This window comes from Corythoichthys intestinalis, chromosome 15 (assembly GCF_030265065.1).
Source record: "Corythoichthys intestinalis isolate RoL2023-P3 chromosome 15, ASM3026506v1, whole genome shotgun sequence".
Taxonomy (NCBI): domain Eukaryota; kingdom Metazoa; phylum Chordata; class Actinopteri; order Syngnathiformes; family Syngnathidae; genus Corythoichthys; species Corythoichthys intestinalis.
The window spans coordinates 12,986,561-13,011,364 of NC_080409.1; the positions used below are offsets into that span (position 1 = coordinate 12,986,561).

General features: G+C 37.6%; 1 protein-coding gene and 2 non-coding genes across 3 annotated transcripts; all 3 read right to left on the reverse strand.

The window, feature by feature from the left end:
- Nucleotides 1-12,659: 12,659 nt before the first annotated feature.
- trnaw-cca (transfer RNA tryptophan (anticodon CCA)) lies at nt 12,660-12,731 on the reverse strand. Its single transcript has one exon. It is a non-coding gene; the product is annotated as a tRNA-Trp (tRNA).
- A 206-nt stretch (nt 12,732-12,937) lies between these two features.
- trnaw-cca (transfer RNA tryptophan (anticodon CCA)) lies at nt 12,938-13,009 on the reverse strand. The gene has a single exon. It is a non-coding gene; the product is annotated as a tRNA-Trp (tRNA).
- A 2,372-nt stretch (nt 13,010-15,381) lies between these two features.
- noto (notochord homeobox) lies at nt 15,382-19,116 on the reverse strand. Its single transcript, XM_057859944.1, has 3 exons — nt 18,813-19,116; nt 17,397-17,575; nt 15,382-15,621 (listed from the first exon to the last, which is right to left on the reverse strand). The coding sequence occupies exons 1-3, from the start codon at nt 19,114-19,116 to the stop codon at nt 15,424-15,426; spliced, it is 681 nt and encodes a 226-aa protein (XP_057715927.1). The 3' UTR covers nt 15,382-15,423.
- Nucleotides 19,117-24,804: the final 5,688 nt, after the last annotated feature.

Below are 24,804 nucleotides of genomic sequence, written 5' to 3' on the forward strand. Positions count from 1 at the left end.
CGCAATAAACCCCCAAACTATTTTTAATTTGCCCGTTTTACCCTGGAAACCCCCGTTTACAGACGTTGCACAACCGCTTTTGTTTCAACCTAGCCATAAAAAGAAGGTAAGTAATCATATTTATTATTCGAAATGTCTGTCATTTTTAGCTTAGAATCATTAATTGATGTCTAATATTTGGTAAAAAAAAAAAAAAAAAAGAACAACTCAAAAAAATTATTCACTGGCATATTTTAAAGTTTAAACAAATGACGTCACAATGAAAAAATTGGCGTCTGTAAAAAAAAGTCACGGATATCTACCTCATAACTATCGCTTAATTGTATTTTTATCATTACTGTCACATTTCCCCCAATATTTTACAAGATAAATAATTGATCCAAACAAAGAAAATTTGAAAAAAAAAAAACATTTTAAAGGGTAAATATATGAAAAAGAAAATCTCTACCACTCCTTGATGTCTGCGATTTCTTCTTCGCGACCTTTGTTATATTGCCATGTTTCACCCATAAAATTCCCCAAAAATCCAGCTGTGGCCATATACATCTGTGTCTTGACACTCGATGATACATGCTACGTGGAGTTTTTTGGATGAAAACAAGGTAAGTACACGATAATAAAGTTAAAGTCATTAAAGTCGTGGCGTCTGTAATTCTGCTCTCGTGCTCTTGCCTCCAGATAGGGTTTTGCTGTTTAAATTTTTTGTTTTTTTTTTAATGCCCTCCTTTTCAAAATTTTTCTTCCCACAGAAAATTGAGATTTTAAGCTTTCCAATGATGTATTACACATGCATATCGGACAATTTTGAAATCCGGCCAAATTGTGGGTTTCAGAGCGGAACTTTAAGTCACCTGAGTGTTTTCCGCCATTTATCAGGTGCTGCTTGGTAAATTTGGTTTTTCTTATCTTGACAAGATAAGCCATGTTGGTTTAGCCTTCAAAGGTCTGTGCTGAATGATCATGACACACTAAATGTAACTCGTAGCGTTGATATAGCGTTCGCGTAAGCATTAGCATTTGCCGTGGTTGTGTCGTCTTAAACTCTTGGAAAACTTTTCACATACAGTTCGTGTAGTCCAGGTGAGTTTAAATAATTGAAATTAATGTACTGTTTTCCTGCTGAGTGTGTATTATCATCACAAAGATGGTGATGTCCTTGTAGACGCTACAATTACCTGTTCATCGGTCATTCGAAATTGATGGAAACCTTTTATTTATTCATTAATTTACTCATGGACTAAAACCGTTGAAGTTTACAGACTAAAACATTTGGAGTCATTGTAGACTAGAACGAGACGAAATTTGTCTGAGTTTTCGTTGACTAAAACTAGACAAAGACGAACACATTTTGAAATGACTAAACTATTACTAATAAGTATTTTCTTCCAAAAGACTAATACAAAAATGAAAATGGCTGCCAAAAACAACACTGGGTCTGAACCTAACCTAATTAAATAGAAGGTGGCTTGGAAATGCCCAAAATCAACAGGAAGTAACCAATGAACAGCACCCGGAAATGCCCTAAAATCAACAGGAAATGAGCCAAAATGTACAGGAAGTTACCCCGGAACTCCCCAAAATCAATAAGGGGTGACAAATCAACACATTACCTGCCATTGGCCATAACAGACATCCAATTGATTTAAGACAGGCTTTTGAATGCTCATCTTTTCAGTTCCATTGACAGCGCTAGTTCATCCAACTGAAATGAATGTCTGGTGCCAACATGGAACTGAAACCAGATTGTTTTTCAGTTTTTAATCTTTTAATTTGATTGTTTTGTTTTTAGTAACATTTCTTTCACTTAATGTGAAAAATCGTAATGTGTTTGTCTCTAATCGGCATCCAATCCAATCCCATTTCCAATAGATTGGACGTCTAGTGCTGTCAATGGCAGTCAATTGATATAACTTCATATCGGGGGGTGAAATTTTGGCCTACAGTTATCCGTTTACAAATTTTTATGTTTGGACTTAAAGTTTTTGTCTTTCATGAAGTATAAATACAGTTTTATAGATAAATGTTGTTGGAATTGATGCTCAATGTATGACAAAATCCTACAGAATTGTTCAACATCAGCTTACAAATACCTCGTTAAAAATGTTTCTAGAAGCATTTTGAACTTGTCGTTAGCTTGTCAAGCTTGTCGTCATAATATTAGCAACAGCTGAAGTCAAAGAAATGAGATGTACACAAAGGTTAAGCCACATTACCGCGCATGAGCGGGTGCGGCCTGCGGGCGAGCAGATTGTGCACCTTTTAGGATGAAACAAAACAATTAAAAGTCATTGAATAACATGTTCCCTCTTCTCACCAGGGTGACGTCGTAGTTGGAATTGAAAATGTGCTTTTTTAGGCACCATAAAAGCTCTAAAAGCTTCATCAACAGCTTGTTCGACTCTAATCACTTTCTATTGCAAATCACTGCACATTCAAATGTCAATCATTAACCGCTTCTAGTGTTTTTTTCCCCTTCTGGGACCTAAATCTTTAAGGAAAACTTTCTCACGAGAAAGGATAAATTGCTCAGGCTCCTACCCCCCGGACATATTCAGCAATTTGATCAACTCTTTCAGTACCATTGATGATGATGATAGACATTAAATCATATGATTCCGCTAAGTTTATCACTCGTGGGCATCTAATTCACTTTAAATGGGAGGACTGGTGGCAAACAAAACTGTAAAAAAAAAAAAAAATTAAACCCAGAAAAACTTCAAAAACTCAAAAAGTGAATAAACCTGTGAAAAAAAATCACAAAATGACCCAAAAAAGTAGAAAAACCACCCAAAATAATTGAAAAAAACATGGGAAAAAAACCCAAAAAAATGCATACTAAAAAAACATGGTTAAAAAAAATGCTGAAAAAGGAGAACAGCAAAAACAGCAACAACAACAATAATAAAATATAACCACACAAAAACTGAAAAATCCCCACAAAACCGGAAAACTGTGAAAAACCGAGGAAACGCAAATAGATTGCAACTTCAAGAGTTTGTCACAGGTAAACTTCCAATTCATTTGAACAGTGAGGGTTAGCAGCAAATGAACTAAACTACGGGGGGGAGAGAAAAAAAAAATGCGATAATGCAAAAATCAAGGAAAAATTGGGGAGGGGGGAAACAAAAAAAACTGTGTAACCCAGCAACAAAACTAAATCCGTGAAAAAAACACACACAAATGAAAAACCTCGAAAAATGCACACAAAAAAATGTAAATATACACATAAATTGAAAAACAAAAGGACCATTTGTACTAGACAATGCAATGTGAGTGTGATACATGTATCAAATATTTGAACTGGAAGTATGAAGACATCCATTGACCCCTGTAGACGTCGAAAATATATTTGAGTGGAATGTCAATAATGGAGAACGATGTAAATAAACCTAAGTTTAGGTATTCTATTTGAGTCTACTTTTTTTTTTTAAATTTTGGGTAAAATTTAAGTTACTTAAAAGAAGTTTTCATCAGCAAGTGAGTTGTGAGCCGCAAGTGACACGTGATCAGTTTTGGCAGAAGATAAAGAATGTATGCCAGTTTTTTTATCCGTACATATCTATTATACTGTATATTATTTAAAAATGCCAAATCTACTGAAACATCAGTCATTCTTCTAAGCAAAATGTCCTGAAATATTCACTCAATATTTGGACACGCAACTGTTAATAATCCTAATTAAAGCTCGCAGACAAAAGCGAAGACTTTTGACACCTTCCAAATCAATATAATCCCGAGCGTGATGATTATGAATATTTAGTGATAAAGAAATGATGAAATGTGTTAATGAATGAGCAACCTGCTAACATGCATCATAGTAACCCTATAACCTTACTTGGAGCAAATGATCACATTCCACCTGATGAAGTTGAACTGACCTGTTACCTATGAAATATTAATCTTTTTTTTTTTTTTTTTTTTTTTTTTTTTTTTACATTCATTTTGCTTCCATAATGCAGTATGTATTAACTGGAGGAGAAAAAGTCTTTGTAAATACTTGAAAATATTTATTATTGCAACAACAACAACAACAAAGGAAAGTCAAACTATATATTCATTCATTTTTCATGCCGCTTTTCCTCACGAGGGTCGCGGAGGTGCTGGAGCCTATCCCAGCCAACTACGGGCAGTAGGCAGGGGACACCCTGAACTGGTTGCCAGCCAATCGCAGGGCACAAGGAGACATACAACCATTCACGCACACCTACGGACAATTTAGAGTGTTCAATCAGCCTACCATGCATGTTTTTGGGATGTGGGAGAAAACCGGAGTTCCCGGAGGAAACCCACGCAGGCACGGGGGGAACATGCAAACTCCACACAGGAAGGCCGAAGCCCGGGATTGAACCCTTGATCTCAGAACTGTGAGGCAGATGTGCTAACCACTAAGCCACCATGCCGCCTATATTTATATACTGTAAATGTATATAGTATGCGTATATGTATGCATGTATGTATGTACAGTGGGGCAAATAAGTATTTAGTCAACCACTAATTGTGCTAGTTCTCCCACTTGAAAATATTAGAGGCCTGTAATTGTCAACATGGGTGAACCTCAACCATGAGAGACAGAATGTAGGGAAAAACCCCAGAAAATCACATTGTTTGTTTTTAAAGAATTTATTTGCAAATCATAGTGGAAAATAAGTATTTGGTGTATACCAAAAGTTCATCTCAATACTTTGTTATGTACCCTTTGTTGGCAATAACGGAGACCAAACATTTTCTGTAACTCTTCACAAGCTTTTCACACACTGTTGCTTGTATTTTGGCCCATTCCTCCATGCAGATCTCCTCTAGAGCAGTGATGTTTTGGGGCCATCGTTGGGCAGCACGGACTTTCAACTCCCTCCTCACCCCGTGGCGTCAAAATGATAACAATTATTAGCAAATGGAAGACATACAAGACCACTGATAATCTCCCTCGATCTGGGGCTCCATGCAAGATCTCACCCCATGCCGTCAAAATGATAACGAACAAAACAAACAAAAATCAAAACAACAACAATCCCAACAAAAATCCCAGAACCACACGGGGGGACCTCGTGAATGACCTACAGAGAGCTGGGACCACAGTAACAAAGGCTACTATCAGTTCACAATGCGCCGCCAGGGACTGAAATCCTGCACTGCCAGACATGTCCCCCTGCTGAAGAAAGTACACGCCCAAGCATTTGGATGATCCAGAAGAGGAATGGGAGAATGTGTTATGGTCAGATGAAACCAAAATAGAGCTTTTTTGTTGAAACACAGGTTTTCTTGTTTGGAAAAAGAATACTGAATTGCACCATAACCACTGTGAAGCATGGGGGTGGAAACATCATGCTTTGGGGCTGTTTTTCTGCAAATGGACCAGGACGACTGAGCTGTGTAAAGGAAAGAATGAATGGGGCCATGTATCGAAAGATTTTGAGTGAAAATCTCCTTCCATCAGCAAGGGCATTGAAGATGAGACGTGGCTGGGTCTTTCAGCATGACAATGATCCCAAACACACAGCCAGGGCAACAAAGGAGTGGCTTTGTAAGAAGCATTTCAAGGTTCTGGGGTGGCCTAGCCAGTCTCCAGGTTTCAACCCCATAGAAAATCTGCGGAGGGAGTTGATAGTCCGTGTTGCCCAACGACAGCCCCAAAACATCACTGCTCTAGAGGAAATCTGCATGGAGGAATTGGCCAAGGTACCAGCAACAGTGTGTGAAAAGCTTGTGAAGAGTTATAGAAAACCCTTGGCCTCAAAGGGTACATAACAAAGTATTGAGATGAACTTTTGGTATTGACCAAATACTTATTTTCCACCATGATTTGCAAATAAATTCTTTAAAAATCAAACAATGTGATTTTCTGGGGGTTTTCCCTACATTCTGTATCTCATGGTTGAGGTTTAACCATGTTGACAATTACAGGCCTCTCTAATATTTTCAAGTGGGAGAACTTGCACAATTAGTGGTTGACTAAATACATATTTGCCCCACTGTATGTTTATACACTACTGTATATACAAACTGTATGTATGTATGTATGTATGTATGTATGTATGTTTATATATTATATACAGTATGTATGTACAGTATATGTATATAAATGTATGTATGTACGTACATATGTATGTATGTATGTAAGTACATATGTATGTATGAGTGTATATTTATGCGTGTATATACTGTTTATGTATATACTATGTATGTATGTGTATATATGATACAGTATACTGTATGTATATATATAATTTATATTTATATATTTATGCGTGTATATATGTATATATACAGTATATATACAGTGTATGTATATATATATATATATATATATATATATATATATATTGTATATATACTGTATATATACTGTATATCTATACATATATCATATATATCAAGAAAAAAAACAATCCCATAAAAATTAATTTACCAAATATGATATCTATGGCCGAATAGGGCTAACATTTCATTAATATATACATCTAAATATAATACAAAAGTAAGTAATAATAAAAAATAAAACAATCAAACAAACAACCATAATTAAATACATGAATTTCTAATAAATGGTCTTAAATTGAATGCAGTTCGACTCTTTCTGGGCTTGTGCTGCCCTCTGGTGGTCATACTTGAGTAATATAACTGGACATTATTTTTATGATTCGCCTTATAGTGTTGAATCAACTCAACAACAGTGTCATTTAATATTTTATTCAAGATACATAACTGAATTACTTCCATTAAATAATGACATCAATAAGAAAAAGGTGCAAGTAATTGATCAAAACAATATTTTTGGTCATGTCTATTTCGCCAAAGGTGTCAAAAGTAGCACGTGGCTCAATGTGTGGCACCTGCGCGACAACCTGACACCCACTTGACCTAAACAAACATCCATCCACAACTTGAATCAATATTTGGTACTCACTGGACGGCGATAGATGTCCGATCTGTTGAGAGATCCGAGAGGGGCGGTCCCAACGGATTGGACGTCGATCGCCGTCAAAGGCAGTCGTCAAATTTTGCAAAGTTCCATTCACAGTTACACCAAAAACATTTTTTGTTCTGTTTTGTTTTGTCTTGGACAAAACAGTACCATTCATTTCTAAAGGCAAAAATATTTCAAACTTTCCAAATACTACTTGTCCCACACTTGTTATGCCATTCATAAATTCAGACATTTTTTTTTTTTTCATATACATTATTTTTAATGGTCCCATTCCAATGGCACGTTTGACTCCCACTAAGACGTTTCCGTTCAGTTTTATTGATTATCAACTCGGACCTACAAATTTTTCAACTCGGACCTGCAAAAAAAAAAAAAAAAATCTCCATTGATGGTCATTTTTTATGACAAAAACACGTTCATTATTTGTCCTAAAATTAACTGGAAGCCACCCAGCAATGCCCCAAAATCATCAGAAAGTGACCAAAAATCAACAGAATGTGACCAGTATTTGCCCCAAAAAAGGAAGTGACCTGGAAATGCCCTCGAATGAGCAGGACAAACATTTTTTAAATCATTTAATTTATTTTAAATCAGATTTTTATGCTAATACAGTAGCTTATTTTATTTTATTTTATATTATTTTATTTTATTTTTGTAGAAATTTTCCTTTTGGGGGTGAGAAAATGACTTAAATATGAAGGGTTTGTTTTCTTGCTTTTTTTAAGTGATAAAACAAAACATTATTTACTGGTGCTATGGATTTTTTAAGGAAAATTACTGAGGCTGGATCCATTTTATATGTGTTTTTTTTTTTTTAACTAAACTGAATTTATTCAACTTTAAATGCAAAATTTATTTTTAGACTTTTCAAGAATTAGCAATTCATTTCTTGGAGGGAAAAATTAATTTTGATGGTTAAAGTTAAATACTTTAATTTGAATTGACTGGTTTTTTTCTCTTGTATTTTTTTTTCAAATAAAATTTTCTTGCTAATATTTTAAATTTTACACAAAAAAAACAACATTTATTTATTTTTTAATTCTAAGTGTTCATACTTTTTCAAACTTTTTCATTCCTAATTTATTGGCAAGATATTGACTTTTGATGGCTAAATTTAAAATCACATTTTAAACTGGATGGTCATTTTTAAAAATAAAGTCTAGCTAGAATTTTTCACAAACATTTATTTTTTTGAGAAGTTTCTTTTTAAATTTTGAGCTGTCCTCTTTTTGTCAATACACACGAACATGATCGTTGTCCAAAACATTGTGTAGTTTCTCTTTGATTGACTTTCCCTCCCTCCGCGTGGTGATTGGTTGACACTTAGAAGGCGGACAGGAAGTGTGGCGACCGTGCGTGTGTGGCGCGCCACAAAAACTCTTTTGTGCTTGCACTTCAAACGCGGTAATCAAAGCTAATGACTATTACAAGGCGCGCGTTGCGTAAAATATGCTAAACGCCATTTTCATGACGCGTGAGAACTTTGGCACCTTCTTGGCTTGATAAATGACCTTTGACCTCAGATAACAGCGTACACAAAGTGTGCTTGTTAACTTTAAAGACCATCATTTACAGCTTGGTTTGAAATTTTTCCCCATCCGTTCATATTCACACTTTTCTTTTTTCATGAAAAAAAAAAACGGTTCAAATTTTGAAAATGCCACTTGTTTTTTTTACACATGAAAAAAAAATCACAAAATTACGGCACACAAAAGTTAATATCCATGAGTGTTTGGCAAAAAAATGTACATTTGCGCCAAAATTTGACAAAAAACTAGCCATATTTTTTTCAATCACTGTTCATTCAACTCCACAAAACTGTCCCATTAGTTCTCAACTCGGACATGCAAAAAAATCTCCATTAAGGTGGTCAGTATGTTTTTATACAAAAAACAACTTCGAATTGCCCATAAATTAACAGAAAGTGACCCAAAATGAAGAGGAAGTGACACGGGAAAGCCCCAAATTCATAAGTCACCCGAAACCAACCGAAAGTGACCTGTAAGGGCCCTACAACCTGCAGAAAGTGAACCAGAAATGCCCCAAAATAAACAGGAAGTGACCAACAGACAGGTTCGACCCAGAAATGACTCAAATCAGCAGGAAGTGACCCCTTAAGTACCCTAACATTAACAGAAAGTAACTCAAAATCAACATGAAGTCACCAAAGAACAGGAAGGACTTGCAAAAAAAAAAAATCTTCATCAGTTGTCATTATCTTTGACAAAATATATACATATATATATATAAAAAATATATATATCCTAAAATTGTTCCAAAATTTACAGGAAGTTACCCTGTAATACGTCAAAATCATCAGGAAGTGCATTAAGTCGACTAAAATACTGCATAGGTTACCCAAATACTATTACCACAAGTCTATTGAAATACTGCCTAAAAGTCACCATAATACTTTTAAAAAATCCTGAAAATTATGAAAATACTGTCCAAGTATATAATTAAATCTACAGTATCTTCTAAATATTCTCTTAAGGGTACTTAGATCACTTTTAGAGAGTACTAAGAGTATTTGGATTATGTGTAAGGAGCAATTCAGTAGATTTAGGAGTAATTGTCTCATTATTATAAAGTGTTTTAATAGTTTCAGAAGCATTAAGATTACTTTAGAGAAGGGGTCGGCAACCCAAAATGTTGAAAGAGCCATATTGGACAAAAAAAAACATGTCTGGCTCCTGAAAATGTCTTTCCACATTACTCTTTTTGTTATTTGACAACTTCTCGCCACAGAGTAAACATTCGGGCAATCCTTCCGCATTGGAAATGAATGCAGATGATTCGGTTGAAGAAACGTTGAATCCTCTGTTCTCCTCAGTTATTTTTCTCTTCTTCCTTTTCGGATCCATAGCCCATCACACAGCCGCTGGTTTGTTTACAGTAGCCACCTGGCTGGCATCTCGCCCTGCTGATAGACGTGTGTCGCAGGCTATGACGCAAGTCTTCGTCGACAGAAATGTTGAAATTTAATATTTATTTTACACATTTTTACAGCACTGGAAAACATTAATAATGTTTGTGTTTTTAGGGGTGTGATAAAATATCAATATGGTGATATATCGTGATACTTTGTATCCTAAAAGGTTATCGATATGCTCCTGTCAAGAATCGAGATATGACTCCACTGACTCCTTTTAAAAAGGAGTCAGTGTTTAAAAAAAAAAAAAAAAAGAACCATCAAGTTGCGACCAAAATCTTCCACTATAATAGTGTCTCAGTTAACTCTAAGGCTGCCATTGACGGTGCTCGACGCCCAATCCATTTAGACTGGGAACGTTCGTTCATTCAAAACCAGAGCATTCACAGTCATTCGGTCCGATTTTCGGGGCATTTCCAGGTCACTTGCTGTTCATTTTAGGGCATTTACAGGTCATTTCCTGTTGAGTTTGAGTCACTGCCTATTTATTTGGGTGATTCCCAGGTCACTTCCTGTTCTGTAACTCAAAATAAGCAGGAAGTGACCAATAAAATACCCCAAAATCAACAGGAAGTAACTGAAAATCAACAGGTAAATGACCTTAAATGGCCCAAAATTACCTCATTGCTTGGCATTGGCTGCCACTGACGGCCATAGACGTTCAATCCATTTGAAGTGGGAGGGATGGCAGCGAACAAATGTTCATTCGCTGACATCCTCCCACTTCAAATGGATTGGACGTCTACTAGTGATAAACACACAGCCGAAGGATGAAAACTGTGTTTTTCTCTTTATTAGGTGCTTGTAAAATATCCTAGAATGATTTCCTGACCAGTGTATCGATAATCGTTGTATCGCCATATCGTCAGATCATCGTTATCGCGAGCTTTGTATCGCAAATCGTTTCGTATCGTGAGGTACCAAGAGGTTCCCACTACTAGTTATTTTGTCCTCCTACAGAAACCATATCAAAACAAAAAACATATTTCCCTCCCTCAACTTTTTCCATTTTCAAACATTGTTGAAAATGCTCCAGGGAGCCACTAGGGCAGCGCTAAAGAGCCGCATGCAACTCTCAAAACATGGGTTGCCGACCCCCGCTTTAGGGCATGCTTCTCAAATATTGGAGCGTGCACTCCACGGGGGGCGTATAGCGCTGCCAGAGCTGGCGCATGTGACCTCAGAGAGCATACATTTTTGCTGTACTAAAATAAATGGTAATTTCGCATCCACTCAGTGGATGGCAGTGGCGCTCTCATTTTCAGAGTGTGCGAAGTATTTTTGAATCAAAGAAGACCAAAGAGCACTTGAGACATGGCGCGCTAAGATGAGGAAATATGATGAAGCGTATGAAGCCTTTGGCTTTTGGCTTTGACTTTTAATGCAGTGGGAGACAAGGAAAGACCAGTCTGTTTACTATGTCTAAAAATGTTTGCAGCAGACAGCAGGAAACCAAATTATTAAGACATCAGTTAAAGACATTAGACCCCAACCACAATATTGTAATAATATTGCCAACAATAATCCCGCTTTGTCAGTGTTACATCAGTAAACCAGCGTGCACTGTTAGCATCATGCAAGGTGGCGTACCAAGTTGTTCAGTGCCACTCCATACCATGCCTGCAGCAAAAAATAAAAACTCTCCCTCTGTCCAATGTTGTTTTTGTTCTAGTTTTGTTTCTTCGGTCAAATTGTTTGGCATATTGTCTTCATGACTTAATCTTGCTAACCAATTAGAATTTATTATCATTTATTGTTTTTATTAAATTTTATTTTTCAGTATCAAATGGCCAAAAATGTACAGTGGGGCAAATAAGTATTTAGTCAACCAGCAACTGTGCAAGTTCTCCTACTTGAAAAGATTAGAGAGGCCTGTAATTGTCAACATGGGTAAACCTCAACCATGAGAGCGAGAATGTGAGGAAAAAAACAGAAAATCACATTGTTTGATTTTTTAAAGAATTTATATCCAAATTAGAGTGGAAAATGTGTATTTGGTCACCTACAAACAAGCAAGATTTCCGGCTGTCAAAGAGGTCTAACTTCTTCTAACGAGGTCTAATGAGGTCTAACGAGCCTCCACTCGTTACCTGTATTAATGGCACCTGTTTTAACTCATTATTGATGTAAAAGACACCTGTCCACAACCTCAGTCAGTCACACTCCAAACTCCACTATGGCCAAGACCAAACAGCTGTCGAAGGACACCAGAGACAAAATTGTAGACCTGCACCAGGCTGGGATGACTGAATCAGCAATAGGTAAAACGGTTGGTGTAAAGAAATCAACTGTGGGAGCAATTATTAGCAAATGGAAGACATACAAGACCACTGATAATCTCCCTCGGTCTGGGGCTCCATACAAGATCTCGCCGCATGGCATCAAAATGATAACAAGAACGGTGAGCAAAAATCCCAGAACCACACGGGGGACCTAGCAAATGACCTACAGAGAGCTGGGACCAAAATAACAAAGGTTACTATCAGTAACACAATGCGCCGCCAGGGACTCAAATCCTGCACTGCCAGACGTGTCCCCCTGCTGAAGCCAGTACACATCCAGGCCCGTCATCTGGAGTGAGATGCGCTACCATTGCACCACAAGACCCTGATATTACTGCCTCTAATTTTAAAAGACAAAACAAACACCATCTGAAATTTAAGTACCACAAAAGACTACAATAACGAAAGAAATTTTAAGAACTGAGGCTCCTCAATACTGCCATTGCATCAAGAAATTTCCTAGTCACCTTAGGAGAGAAACATAAACTGTATGGGCAGGAGACTCAGCTGAAGGAAACCTTGACACTGATGTGATTTGAACACATAACCTTCTGATCTGGAGTCACACACGCTACCATTGCGCCACAAGGTCCTGTTACCTACAACTCTACTTTCAAAAAAACAAACGAATACGATCAGAAATTAAAGTACTACAAAAGATTACCACAACAAAAGAAATTTTAAGATGTCAGAGAAGGCTCCTTAGTTGAGGTTATGTCACCAAGACGTTCCTAGGCAACCAAGGGGAGAAACATGTCCATTCACCGTTTGAGCAGGAAATGGACCTGCAGGACACCTTGACCCTGAGGTGATTTGAACACGTAACCTTCTGATCTGGAGTCAGACACGCTACCATTGCGCCACAAGGTCTTGATACACAGTGTATGACAGCACATTTTACAATTTGCTTAAGCTTAAGATACAAATTTGAAGCTAACAGAGAAAGAATTCTTAATTAGATGTTTCGCTAGAGAGCATTTGGATGATCCAGAAGAGGACTGGGAGAATGTGTTATGGTCAGATGAAACCAAAATAGAACTTTGAGGTAGAAACACAGGTTCTCATGTTTGGAGGAGAAAGAATACTGAATTGCATCCGAAGAACACCATACCCACATGGGGGTGGAAACATAATGCTTTGGGGCTGTTTTTCTGCAAAGGGACCAGGACGACTGATCTGTGTAAAGGAAAGAATGAATGGGGCCATGTATCGAGAGATTTTGAGTCAAAATCTCCTTCCAGAAAACATTTGGCCTCCATTATTGCCAACAAAGGGTACATAACAAAGTACTGAGATGAACTTTTGGCATTGACCAAATACTTATTTTCCACCATGATTTACAAATAAACTCTTTAAAAATCAAACAATGTGATTTTCTGTTTTTTTTCCCCAAATTCTGATTCTCATCGTTGAGGTTTACCCATGTTGATAATTACAGTCCTCTCTAATATATTCAAGAGGGAGAACTTGCACAATTAGTGCTTGACTAAATACTTATTTGCCCCACTGTAACTTGAGTGTGTTTTGTTTATATATGAGTATTTCAGTAGATTTGTCTCAGTATTATGGACTTGTTCTGTAGTTTCAAAAGTATTAAGATTACTTTAAGGAGCATTTTTCAGATTTAAGAGTATTTTGGTAGCTTTTACAGGGTATTTCAGTAGTTTTAAAAGTATTAAAATTACTTTAGGGAGCCTTTTTGTAGATTCAAGAGTATTTGGGTAGCCTTTACAGAGTATTTCAGTCATTTTAAAAGTATTAAGGTCACATTTAGGCAATAGGCAGTACAGTGATCCCTCGTTTTTCGCGGTTAAAGGGGACCAGAACCCGCTGCGATAAGTGAAAAACCGCGAAGTAGCGCTACCTCACCCTCAAAAAAATGTCTTTTTTTTTTTTTTAGTTTAATGTATTCATTAGGCGGCACGGTGGCTGAGTGGTTAGCACGTCTGCCTCACAGTTCTGAGATCAAGGGTTTAATCTCGGGCTTCGGCCTTCCTGTGTGGAGTTTGCATGTTCTCCCCGTGCCTGCGTGGGTTTCCTCCCACATCCCAAAAACATGCATGGTAGGCTGATTGAACACTCTAAATTATCCGTAGGTATGAATGTGTGCGTGAATGGTTGTATGTCTCCTTGTGCCCTGCAATTGGCTGGCAACCAGTTCAGGGTGTCCCCTGCCTACTGCTCGCAGTTAGCTGGGATAGGCTCCAGCACCTCCGTGACCCTCGTGAGGAAAAGCGGCATGGAAGATGAATGAATGAATGTATTCATTCAGATCTATCATTGGAACGAAATACATACAAGATGTTTTTTTTTTCATCTTTTTCCCCAAAGTATAATTAAAAAAAGACTTTTATGTAATATATATTTTAATAAATAGTTTTTAAGCACTTTAAATGTAATAATTATGATGTTTTAAACATGTTCCTGTCCCACAATATTATTTTCAAACAAGAAAAAAAGTAGACGCCCAATCATTTTTAAAAAAGTACAAAATGCTTTTTATTAAATGCCTCATTGAGTGTCCACTCAAGTATGCTTCAGCTGCTCACTTGCACACAATCAGTTGCCACAGCAACTGTTTAACAAGTTAAACGATGATTAAAGCATGCGACCCTTTGAATGTCGAGTCTCTGGCAAGATGATAGCTTAACCATCAGTCAATCATCGTTTACTTTAATAAGCAACTCCAGTTCACTCTGACGAACAAAGAGCAGGGAGAGGGAGGGAGGCAGCGAGTGTGAGACTGCGATCGGGTTGGGACAGCTTATCTGTATTTTTTTGTTTGTTTGTTTTAGTTGAGAAAAAATCCGTGAGTGACTGAGGACGCGAAGTTTGAAGCGCGAATTAGCCACGGATCACTGTATTTCAATAGATTTAGGTAATTTATGGATTATTTCAATAGATTTAAAAGTACCAATGTCACTTTTAGACACTACTCAGTGGCTTTATTGTTAGTTTAATAAATTAACGGTGCTAAAGATCCAATCCATTTGGACTAGAAGGAATGGCAGCGATCCAGTCCAAATGGATTTAACATCTAGCGTCGTCATTGGCAGCCAATGAGTCGTAAAACATCTCTTTTCGGTGTAAGAGTGCGTGAAAAGACAAAAATCAGACAAATTTTTCATTCAATAAAATATACTTTCAAATACATTATTCAAATGTACAAAAGACAGTCGTCAATGTAGAAAAATTAAATATGTAACTATACTTCTATTAAATATCAATAGGCTCTCCTCTATTTCTGGTCAATATGTATGTACAAAAAGTATTCCTTTCGAGGGTCAGCAAGGCTCTGCGTCCACGTCCACGTCCGAATCGGAAAATTCTTGGTCTTCGTCTTGGTGGCCCTGAGATCCGGGACTTTTGGGCGGGTCAGCAGCGGAGGCACCAGTTAGCCCCAGCTTGGCCAACTTGGCCTGCTGCTGCTCCAAACTTTGCTTGCGCCATTTGATGCGACGGTTCTGGAACCACACTTTTACCTACAAACAATGGCAGGAGTGCAGTGAGTGAAACAAACAAACAGTGCAGTTTATTTAAAATTCATTTTAAAAAATGTCTTTCATTTTTATGATTAAATCTGTATTTATTTTCATTAAAAAGTAAAAAGGTTGCAAAGGGTAAAATTATTTATTTTCTTTTCGACTTATTATATTTTTATCTGACTTATTTATTCCCCGTCCTCTAACATTCACGGTTGGAACAATTTTTTTTTTTTTTTTTTTGGGGGGGGGGGGTCCAAGAAAGCCCTATTCATGTCCAATGGCAAAAATATATCAAATTTTTGTTTGTACACATGACAAAATGAAGGCCAAATGAAGGAGCACAGATGTTTCGCAAATACGACAAGCGCACCAAAACTCAAACTTCAAATTAAAAAATAATACTTTTTTTATCCTATTGTATTTTTTAAATTGTTGATTAAAAACAAATAGAAGTAAACTGTCAATATTGTATTTTTTTTTGTTATATTTAAAAATATTTCCAAAAATGGTTCAATTAAAAAAGTAAATGACTGTAAATAGCTTTAATATCTACTGTATGTATTCCTTTATTTTCATTTTTTAATTAAAAAGAAAAGTATTTTATATATTACCTATTTATTTAGAAATGTATATTCAAATTGAATTTTTTTCTACTTTTGTCCTCAATTTTTCGGTGAAATTTCACATTTTATTTTCGCGAGAAACATGAAGTCCACACACGTGTAGTGGCGCGTGAAGTGGGGTGCTGTGCCGTCTTGTGTTGGGGAAGAAAAAAAGTGTTTTCGTAGATTCTTTTTTGTGTGTTAAAAATAAATAAATAACCCATATTGAAACAATAGTGTACTTAACTTTAAGGATTAAATATTTATGTTGAAAAAGTTTTTTGTTGTTGTTGTTGTTGTTAATAACATGGTTACCACCTGACACCTTGCTTGCTACCGTGTCATGTTGAATAAGGCGCTATTGGAACGGAAAAGTTAACTGTTGACAGAGGAGATGTTAATGTGGCGCAAAAACAAATTTGTTATTTTTTTCTTTAAAAATCAGCAAACTTCTCTAAAACTCCATTCAAGGTCAAAAATGAAGACGTTTATAATGATAGTTCTTTAATAGTGCCCAGCGAGGAAAAGTTAGCTGCATATTTAGACTGTCGAGATTCTGGTGAATCACTAGCCCAAGTGGGAGCAACGTACTGCCGACATCTGAGCCCAACAATTCAGTCACCCGCTTTTGGTGTCTTCAAATCGCTAAGTCATGCTTACATTGTAGCCATATTACTGTTTGTTGTTGCTGTTGAGCTGCCGCTGTGCAGAGCGCTGTTGGATATTTGTGCGCAATTTATTTTAGTGTTGTGAAAAGGTTAAAATGGACATTTTAGTTTTCAAATATGTTCGTGTCACTGCGCTGTCTAGCTGTAGGGATTTGCATTATAATACACAGGCGCTTTTTTTTCCCAATACAAAAACTGCAACACTAACTGTACGTGAAATAGAACGCTGTCTTTGTAGTAGCCTAGCAGTAGTACGTAAAGTATCCAGCAGTGGTTTGTACTGCCATTGTGCATGCCTTGTATGGAGAAAATGTGCGAGCATGAAAAATTTGGACAGAAAAGGATGGGAAAAACTCAAAAAGATCATCGGCACCCCCTGCTGTGAGTGATTCCAGCACCCCTGTGCATATGCTCAACTTTTCAGGCCGTAGAAAATGACGCAAATGGACAGATGTGGCTCCCGGGCCGCCGGTTTGATGGCTTCGCTGACACGGATGCTTACCTGCGCTTCTGTGAGCTGCAGGGAAGAGGCGAGCAGGAACCTCTCGGAGCCCACCATGTACTGCTGCCGAGCAAACTCCTTCTCCAGGCGGGCCAACTGCTCACTGGTGAAGCTGGTGCGCATGCGCTTGGATTTGGCGCCCTTGCCTTTCAGCGCGTGAGCTTTGGCCATGGATGCCACTGTCAAAGACAAAATGTCAGGGAAATAATACAATACTCCAACATCTACTGAGATACTCCTATAAAATAATCCAAATGCTCTTAGTTTAACAAAGTATAATCTAAAATTGACCCAAATACTCCTAAATCTACAGGAATGCTATACTTAAAATCTTACTAAATATATTGAAATACTGTCTTAATACTTTTAAAATGACTGAAATACTGTGTAAAAGTTACCCAAATATTCCAAAATAACTTTAACACTCATATATCTACTGAAATACTTTCTAAGGTCATCTTAATACTTTTAAAACTACTGAAATACTCTATAATGGTGAGACAAATACTCCTAAATCTACTGAAATACTGCTTTAAAATATTCCAAATAATCGTACTACACTCCAAAAGTGGCCTAATTACACTTAACTCTACTAAAATGCACCATAAATGACCGAAATCTGATACAGATCTATTGAAAAACTCTCCCAAGTATCCTTAATACTCTTAAATGTACAGAAATACTCTCTTAAAATGACTTGAATACTACGAAATTTACTGAAACAGTCCTTAAAGTAATCTTAATACTTTTGTAACTACCAAAATACTCTTAAATCTAATTGTAAATGATATACTTAAATCTGACTAAATATATTAAAATACTGTCTTAATACTTTTTAAATGACTGTGTAAAAGTTCCCCAAACACTCCTAAATCTATTGAAGTATATTCCAAAGTAACTTTAATACTCATACGTCCACTAAAATACTTCATCAGGTCAGCTTAGTATTTTGAAACTACAGAAGTACTCCATAGTAGCGAGACAAATAATACAAATAGTCTTATCTCTCTAAAAGCGACCTAAATACTCTCAAATCTATACTGAAATACTCCACAAGTTACCTGAATACGACTAATAGTCCTTTAAATTTCAATGATCATGTTTCAGTAACTCATTACCTGCAATTAATGACGATAAATGTCCAAGTAAAATGATTGAAATACTCCATAAAACTTACACAAGTATTACAAAATCTAATTACATACTCCCCAAAGTAACATTATTACGCCTAAATTTCTTTAAATGCTCTTAGATCTCTTGAAATACTCCCCAAAGTATTGTTGATATACTTTTAAATAACCCATAATAGACAAAGAGTCCTAACTCATCGTCTATACAAATGCCACTCATTCATATAGCAGAAGGATTATTGGACGTGTATCATCGTCAATGGCAATGAAAGATTGGAGGCCATACCTGGCGCGTAAAAGGCACCGCGACACGCTGCCTGGTAGCTGAAGGACGGGCAGCTGCAGTAGTAGCCGACTGGGGGCAGCGGGTTGTACGGGGATGGCGAGTAGGTCAGGCCGAAGGATGCCGATGATGATGCTGCGGCGTAGGGCAGCGGACTCGCCCTCTCCCGCTCATTGTCCGGATCTGGCTTGGCGAGCAGCGCCTCGATGGTGAATGATTTTCCGCCGGAGTTGGGTTTGCATTGCTGCTGCGCGTAATGACGCTGCAGCGAGTATCCGAAGGCGCTTCCGTTGCTTGTGGTCTGCATGGTCACAGAGTCCGTCCGCTAGTCCGGGTCGGGGCTTGCCGGGCGACTCCTTCTTTTATACCCGACCGGACGTGGAGGTGTCACCGACCCCCCTTTCGCCCCCGGCCGGTCTTTTGTCTTCCCCGCAGAAGATGAGAGGAGCCGACAACGTATCCGATTAATTGGTGGACTAGTACAAACTTGGATTGTCAAACATCCTCGGCCTTTGAGGAAAAGGGGGAGCGCGGGAGGGGGGCTTTTGAAGACGGATTGGTCGCAGCCAGAATTAGTCGGCCTACGAATTCCTGCCTGGATCGCATGGGAAAGCCTTGATGTCGCCAAGTGATCGCATTAAAGGCAAATCATCTCATTAAGGGCTTCACCCATGCAGCCGGCGTCATGCACCCTGCAACGACTGTACAGACTTTAACTCATTGGCTGCCATTGACGGCGGTAGACGTCCAATCCGTTTCAAATGGGTACTGCTGGAGAAGAACGAAATTTACTCTAGTTTAACGGGTTTGTGTCATTTTATAGAGATTTTTTTTTTTAAATCAGTCATTTAGCTCAGTAAATGTTGCTGTGCAGTATTTGGATTACATCAAGGGTGTAGTTTTGCATAGGGACGGTAGGGACATGACTACCAACTTTTCAGGATGCTTAGATTGTATGGCCATAAGATTGTCCCCACCAACTTTTCAGCAACCTTATTTGCTTTACATAATGACTTCAGTTATAAAGGTCATTTAGATTGTCTTTCCATATGTTGAAAGGATTAAATTGCGCCTACCATTTTTAAGTGAATTGTTTTCATTATGTTCAGACTTACATTTACATTTTTTACTCACTGAATGTGCCGGTCCATTTCTTTCCCCTCAAACGCACGTTTGACAGGCTGATGATTTGAACCCCCCCACACACACACACACACACACACACGCACTCACAGCCTCTACAGAAATACAACATGTCAGCAACCTCTTTTGAAGAGGAGTGGTATTAGATTTTTTTTTCCCGCCAGTGGGAGCAGCCACTGTAAGTAATGTAAAAAGACCTCAATGTTGTGGAGGTCGGGAACACGCCATCAATTTTGCAACTGAAAGTCCAACCTGCATCAGAGTTAGCATAGCATTAAACTGGGTGAATTGGCTAACCTGAAAACTTGAGTAGGAAACTGCTTCGATAATTGTCCTCCTGTATGTTTTCTACTGTTAACAAACTGTGAGAAATGAGTGAACTAAGGTTTCCCCTTTTTTTCCCCCAGTTTTCATTTTTATTTCATTTATGTGGTCTCAAAGCAGCCCAAAGGAGCTTACATTTTTTGTTGAGTTTGACTGTGCTTGTGGACAAAGGCAGTAGTGTTTACCTGAATGGAGCTCCATTTTTATTTTTTTGTTATTCCCTGACTAAGAAAGTTTTTTCAGCTATACGTTTACTTATTTAGACGACCAATGTTGAGTGGTCTTAAGTCAAATGCTTATTTTTTACAATCCTGGATAGTCAAGAGATTATTTACAAGTTTGTATTTATTGTGTATTTTAATATAATTTAGGTTATGTCCAAATATTACAATTTAAATTTGCTAATAAAATCCTGAAATTTATTCTGGAAGTTTTCTAAATGTTTCATTAGTCGTTTTTGAAAACAAAGGCTTAAATCGAACGGTGTATCACTTAAACCAATACACATGAAAGTTAGCATGTGCCAATTTAAGAGTACTTAGGGCACTTTTAGAAAGTATTTAAAGAGACTAAGAGTATTTGAATTATTTTTTAAGGAGTGTTTCGGGTGTTTAGGAGTATTTGACTCATTGAGAAAAATTATTAGTTTTTCTCAAATGCTTTGATACGTTTCTCAGATCAAAATTGAAATCCTCAGAACTACTTGTTCAATCCTCACAAATTGTATCACTGGTGCACATCAATAAAGCAGTTTTTCATTTCTTTAGGAATTGGCATCTGAGGTGTCCTGTAATAATTTCGCAGCATTCTTTACACACAAAGTACTAAAGATTAGACAGACTGTGTGCAACTCCGGATTAACAAATGTTACACTAAACGCCTCCCAAAATGTCCCCCACGTCAATCTTAGACAGTTTAGCCTCTTGGACTATGCCACTTTAACAGAAATTGTGTCGAAATTAAAGCCCACAACATGCTGCCTTGACATCCTTCCTTCAAACTTTTTCAAAACTGTTTTTCATTGCATAGCCCCAGACATACTTCAGATTATAAATACTTCCCTCCAAACAGGAGAGTTTCCTCAGACTTTAAAAACTGCAGTAATAAAACCTCTCCTAAAAAAACCTAATCTGGATGCCTCAACCATTAGTAATTACAGGCCAATATCAAATCTGACATTCCTGGGGAAAATTATCGAAAGGGTTGTGTTTGAACAGATCCAGACTTTTATGATGCAAAACAATCTTTTTAACTCATTTCAGTCTGGATTTCGGCCACAACACAGCACCGAGACCGTGCTTATCAAAGTCCTAAATGATATTCGTCGGAATACCGATGCAGGCAAATCATCTGTTCTGCTACTATTGGATCTCAGCGCCGCATTTGACACGGTTGATCACAACATACTACTCAGCAGATTGGAACAGTGGGTAGGGCTTACTGACACTATTCTTCAGTGGTTCACATCCTATTTACATGATAGGGATTTCTTTGTGTCAATCGGAAACTATCAGTCAGAACGAACCAAATTCACGTGTGGAGTCCCTCAAGGGTCAATTCTTGGACCACTCTTATTTAACATCTATATGCTTCCGTTAGCTCAGATAATGGAACAGTATGACATCTCCTATCACGCCTATGCAGATGACACACAACTGTACATTTCTGTGTCCCCACATGATTATAGTCCCTTAGTCTCTCTGAGTAAATGCATTAATCAAATCAATGAATGGATGTGCCAGAATTTTCTCCAGTTAAATGTGGAGAAGACAGAGGTGATCATTTTTGGGCCAAAAAAGGAAAGGTCAAAGATAAGCGGCCAACTTAGCACAATGTCACTTACAGCTACAAATAAAGTCAGAAACCTTGGCGCAATTATTGACTCAGACCTAAAATTTGATAGCCATCTAAAGTCCGTCACTAAATCCGCTTATTACCACCTAAAAAATATAACCAGAATTAAGGGGGCTTCTGACTCAACAAGACATGGAAAAACTTATGCATGCATTCATTTTCAGCAGATTGGACTACTGCAACGGTATATTTACAGGTCTTGATAAAAAATCAGTCAGGAAGCTGCAGCTAGTACAGAATGCTGCAGCCAGAGTCCTCACAAATACAAGAAAGCTGGACCACATTACACCGGTCTTGAAATCGCTACACTGGCTTCCAGTGAGTCAAAGGATAGACTATAAAATACTACTGCTCGTCTACAAAACACTTAATGGCCTTGGACCAAAATACATGCTTGACTTGTTAGATTCCTATGAGACATCTAGACCCCTAAGGTCGTCTGGAACGGGTCTTCTGCATGTTCCAAGAACAAGAACCAAGCAGGGTGAGGCAGCATTTAGTTATTATGCTCCTCACCTCTGGAACAAGTTACCCGAACGTCTGAAGTATGCTCAAACTGTTAGCTCCTTTAAATCAGGGCTAAAAACGCTTTTGTTTAGCACTGCATATCCATAACTGTCTATATATTTCAATCTACCTGCCTTCTATTCCTCTTGTGCTTATCTCCATTGCTGATTTCAATGATTATTATTAGTAGTAGTTTTTGCTTTATTTTCATTTTTGTTTTATTTTTATTTATTTATTTTTATTCTGTGATTAAATGCAATCTTTTGTCTTGGTTTTTACGTTGTGTTGATTTAAATGTGATTTCTATGGTCTTCATGTGATGTAAAGCACTTTGAATTGCCTTGTGTTGAATTTTGCTATATAAATAAATTTGCCTTGCCTTGCCTTGCCTTGCCTTGCCTTGCCTTCTTTGAGCAAGTTGCAAATCTTTTTGTGCATCCATGCAAATGATTTTGTACAATTTTCTTCTGTTTCCTACATTATCAGTTGCATCTGTCATGATGGTCAAAAGTTTATTGTTGTGTAAGTCTCACCACTGACAACATTTAGTCATTACTTCATTGCATAAGTCTTTTCATGCAAAATGGATGAACATGTTGTCAGAATAACGTCAACATGCGTGTGCTTCTTTCTATGCATTTTACATAGCTTATTTTAAGCTGCCAAAATTTGTGATAGTTTGGGACAATGTGGGTTTCCACCACTCCAACATAATCAGGGAATGGTTTGCACCCTACAACAGAATGGTAATGGTAAAGAGTTCCTCTCACCATACTCCTCATTCCTCAATCCCATAGAAAAAAAAAATTCCACATGGAGATGGCAAATGTACAAACATTGGCGCTTGCCTATGGAATACCTGTGACCCAGCACTTACGAGCATAGAATTATTTGGATCCTTCAAAAGGACCTATAAGGAAACCATTTTGAGTCGCTACTTCAACACCAGTTATAATAACACATAACACCACTGCCACACACCCAGCCATAACATAATGTTCCCACAACAAATGGATGATGGAATGTCAGGGACAGAGACAAAGTTATGGGAGTGTGAGAGGAGTGTCAATTTGGGAAGAAAATTCTTATGGAAAACCCCCCCAAAAAAAACAAAAAAGAAAAGCTCATGTAATATGATGTATGCAACTCCACCATGTTTGATTGTGCGTCCTTGGCTGCAAGGGGACGGGTCTTGATAAGCATATGCTTCTCCCATCTGCCCTTGTCTTTCTTCGGTTCTTTCTTTCTTCGGCCTAATCATATCACATTTTGCAACTGTCAATGATACCAATGATGATGACAATAAACATTTCATTCATTCAAATGTATGATCGCCAGCCTCACACTCAGATGACTCTTCTGGATGCCATGAATGCAGCATGCAGTGACATCACAGCAGATGCCTGCAGAGGCTGGATAAGGCATTCAAGAAGATTCATCCCACGCTGTATAGAAAGAGAAGACATCCATTGTACGTGGATGAAAATTTGTGTACCAACAGGGAGGAATGTCAAGATGTGTAGAAAGAATGGGGGGGGGGGGGGGGGGATCCCGACATGTAGCACTCAGTTTAGTTGTGCTGATTGTCTTACATTCACATTTCTAATATTGCTTTTGTTTTTTTGTTTCTTTGTGATACTCACTGCTGTCTTTTGCTTTCTGTATTGCATTGACATGGTCTGTCAAGACATTGTAGAAACAGGAAACGTGTCAACTGAATCTTGTCCAGTCTCTTGCAATCAGTCTCCCACACACAAAGGTGTAACTTGCAATTTTAATGAAAACTTACGTACACAATCTTCAGCATCAGAGCCTTCCACCAGAGTAACTGTTCAATTGAGAACATGACTAAGCAATATGACTGACTTGTCTGTAAACAATGAAACAAGGACTTGTCATTCTACATTGACACAAAAATTTAATTTCGAGCGATAGACTAAGTATTTTGCGCAAAAAAAACTGGCTTTTGCAAGTTATCCATGTGGTTTTGCTACTTGTGCGACATGTTGTGAGGATTGAACATGTAGTTTTGAGAATTTCAATTCTGATCTGAGAAACGTACCAAAGCAAGTGAAAAAACTAAGATACTTTAGAGTATTCAATAGCTATGAGAGTATTTGGATTTTTTTTTTTTTTTTTTTTGAGTATTTCAGTAGATTTCTGAGTA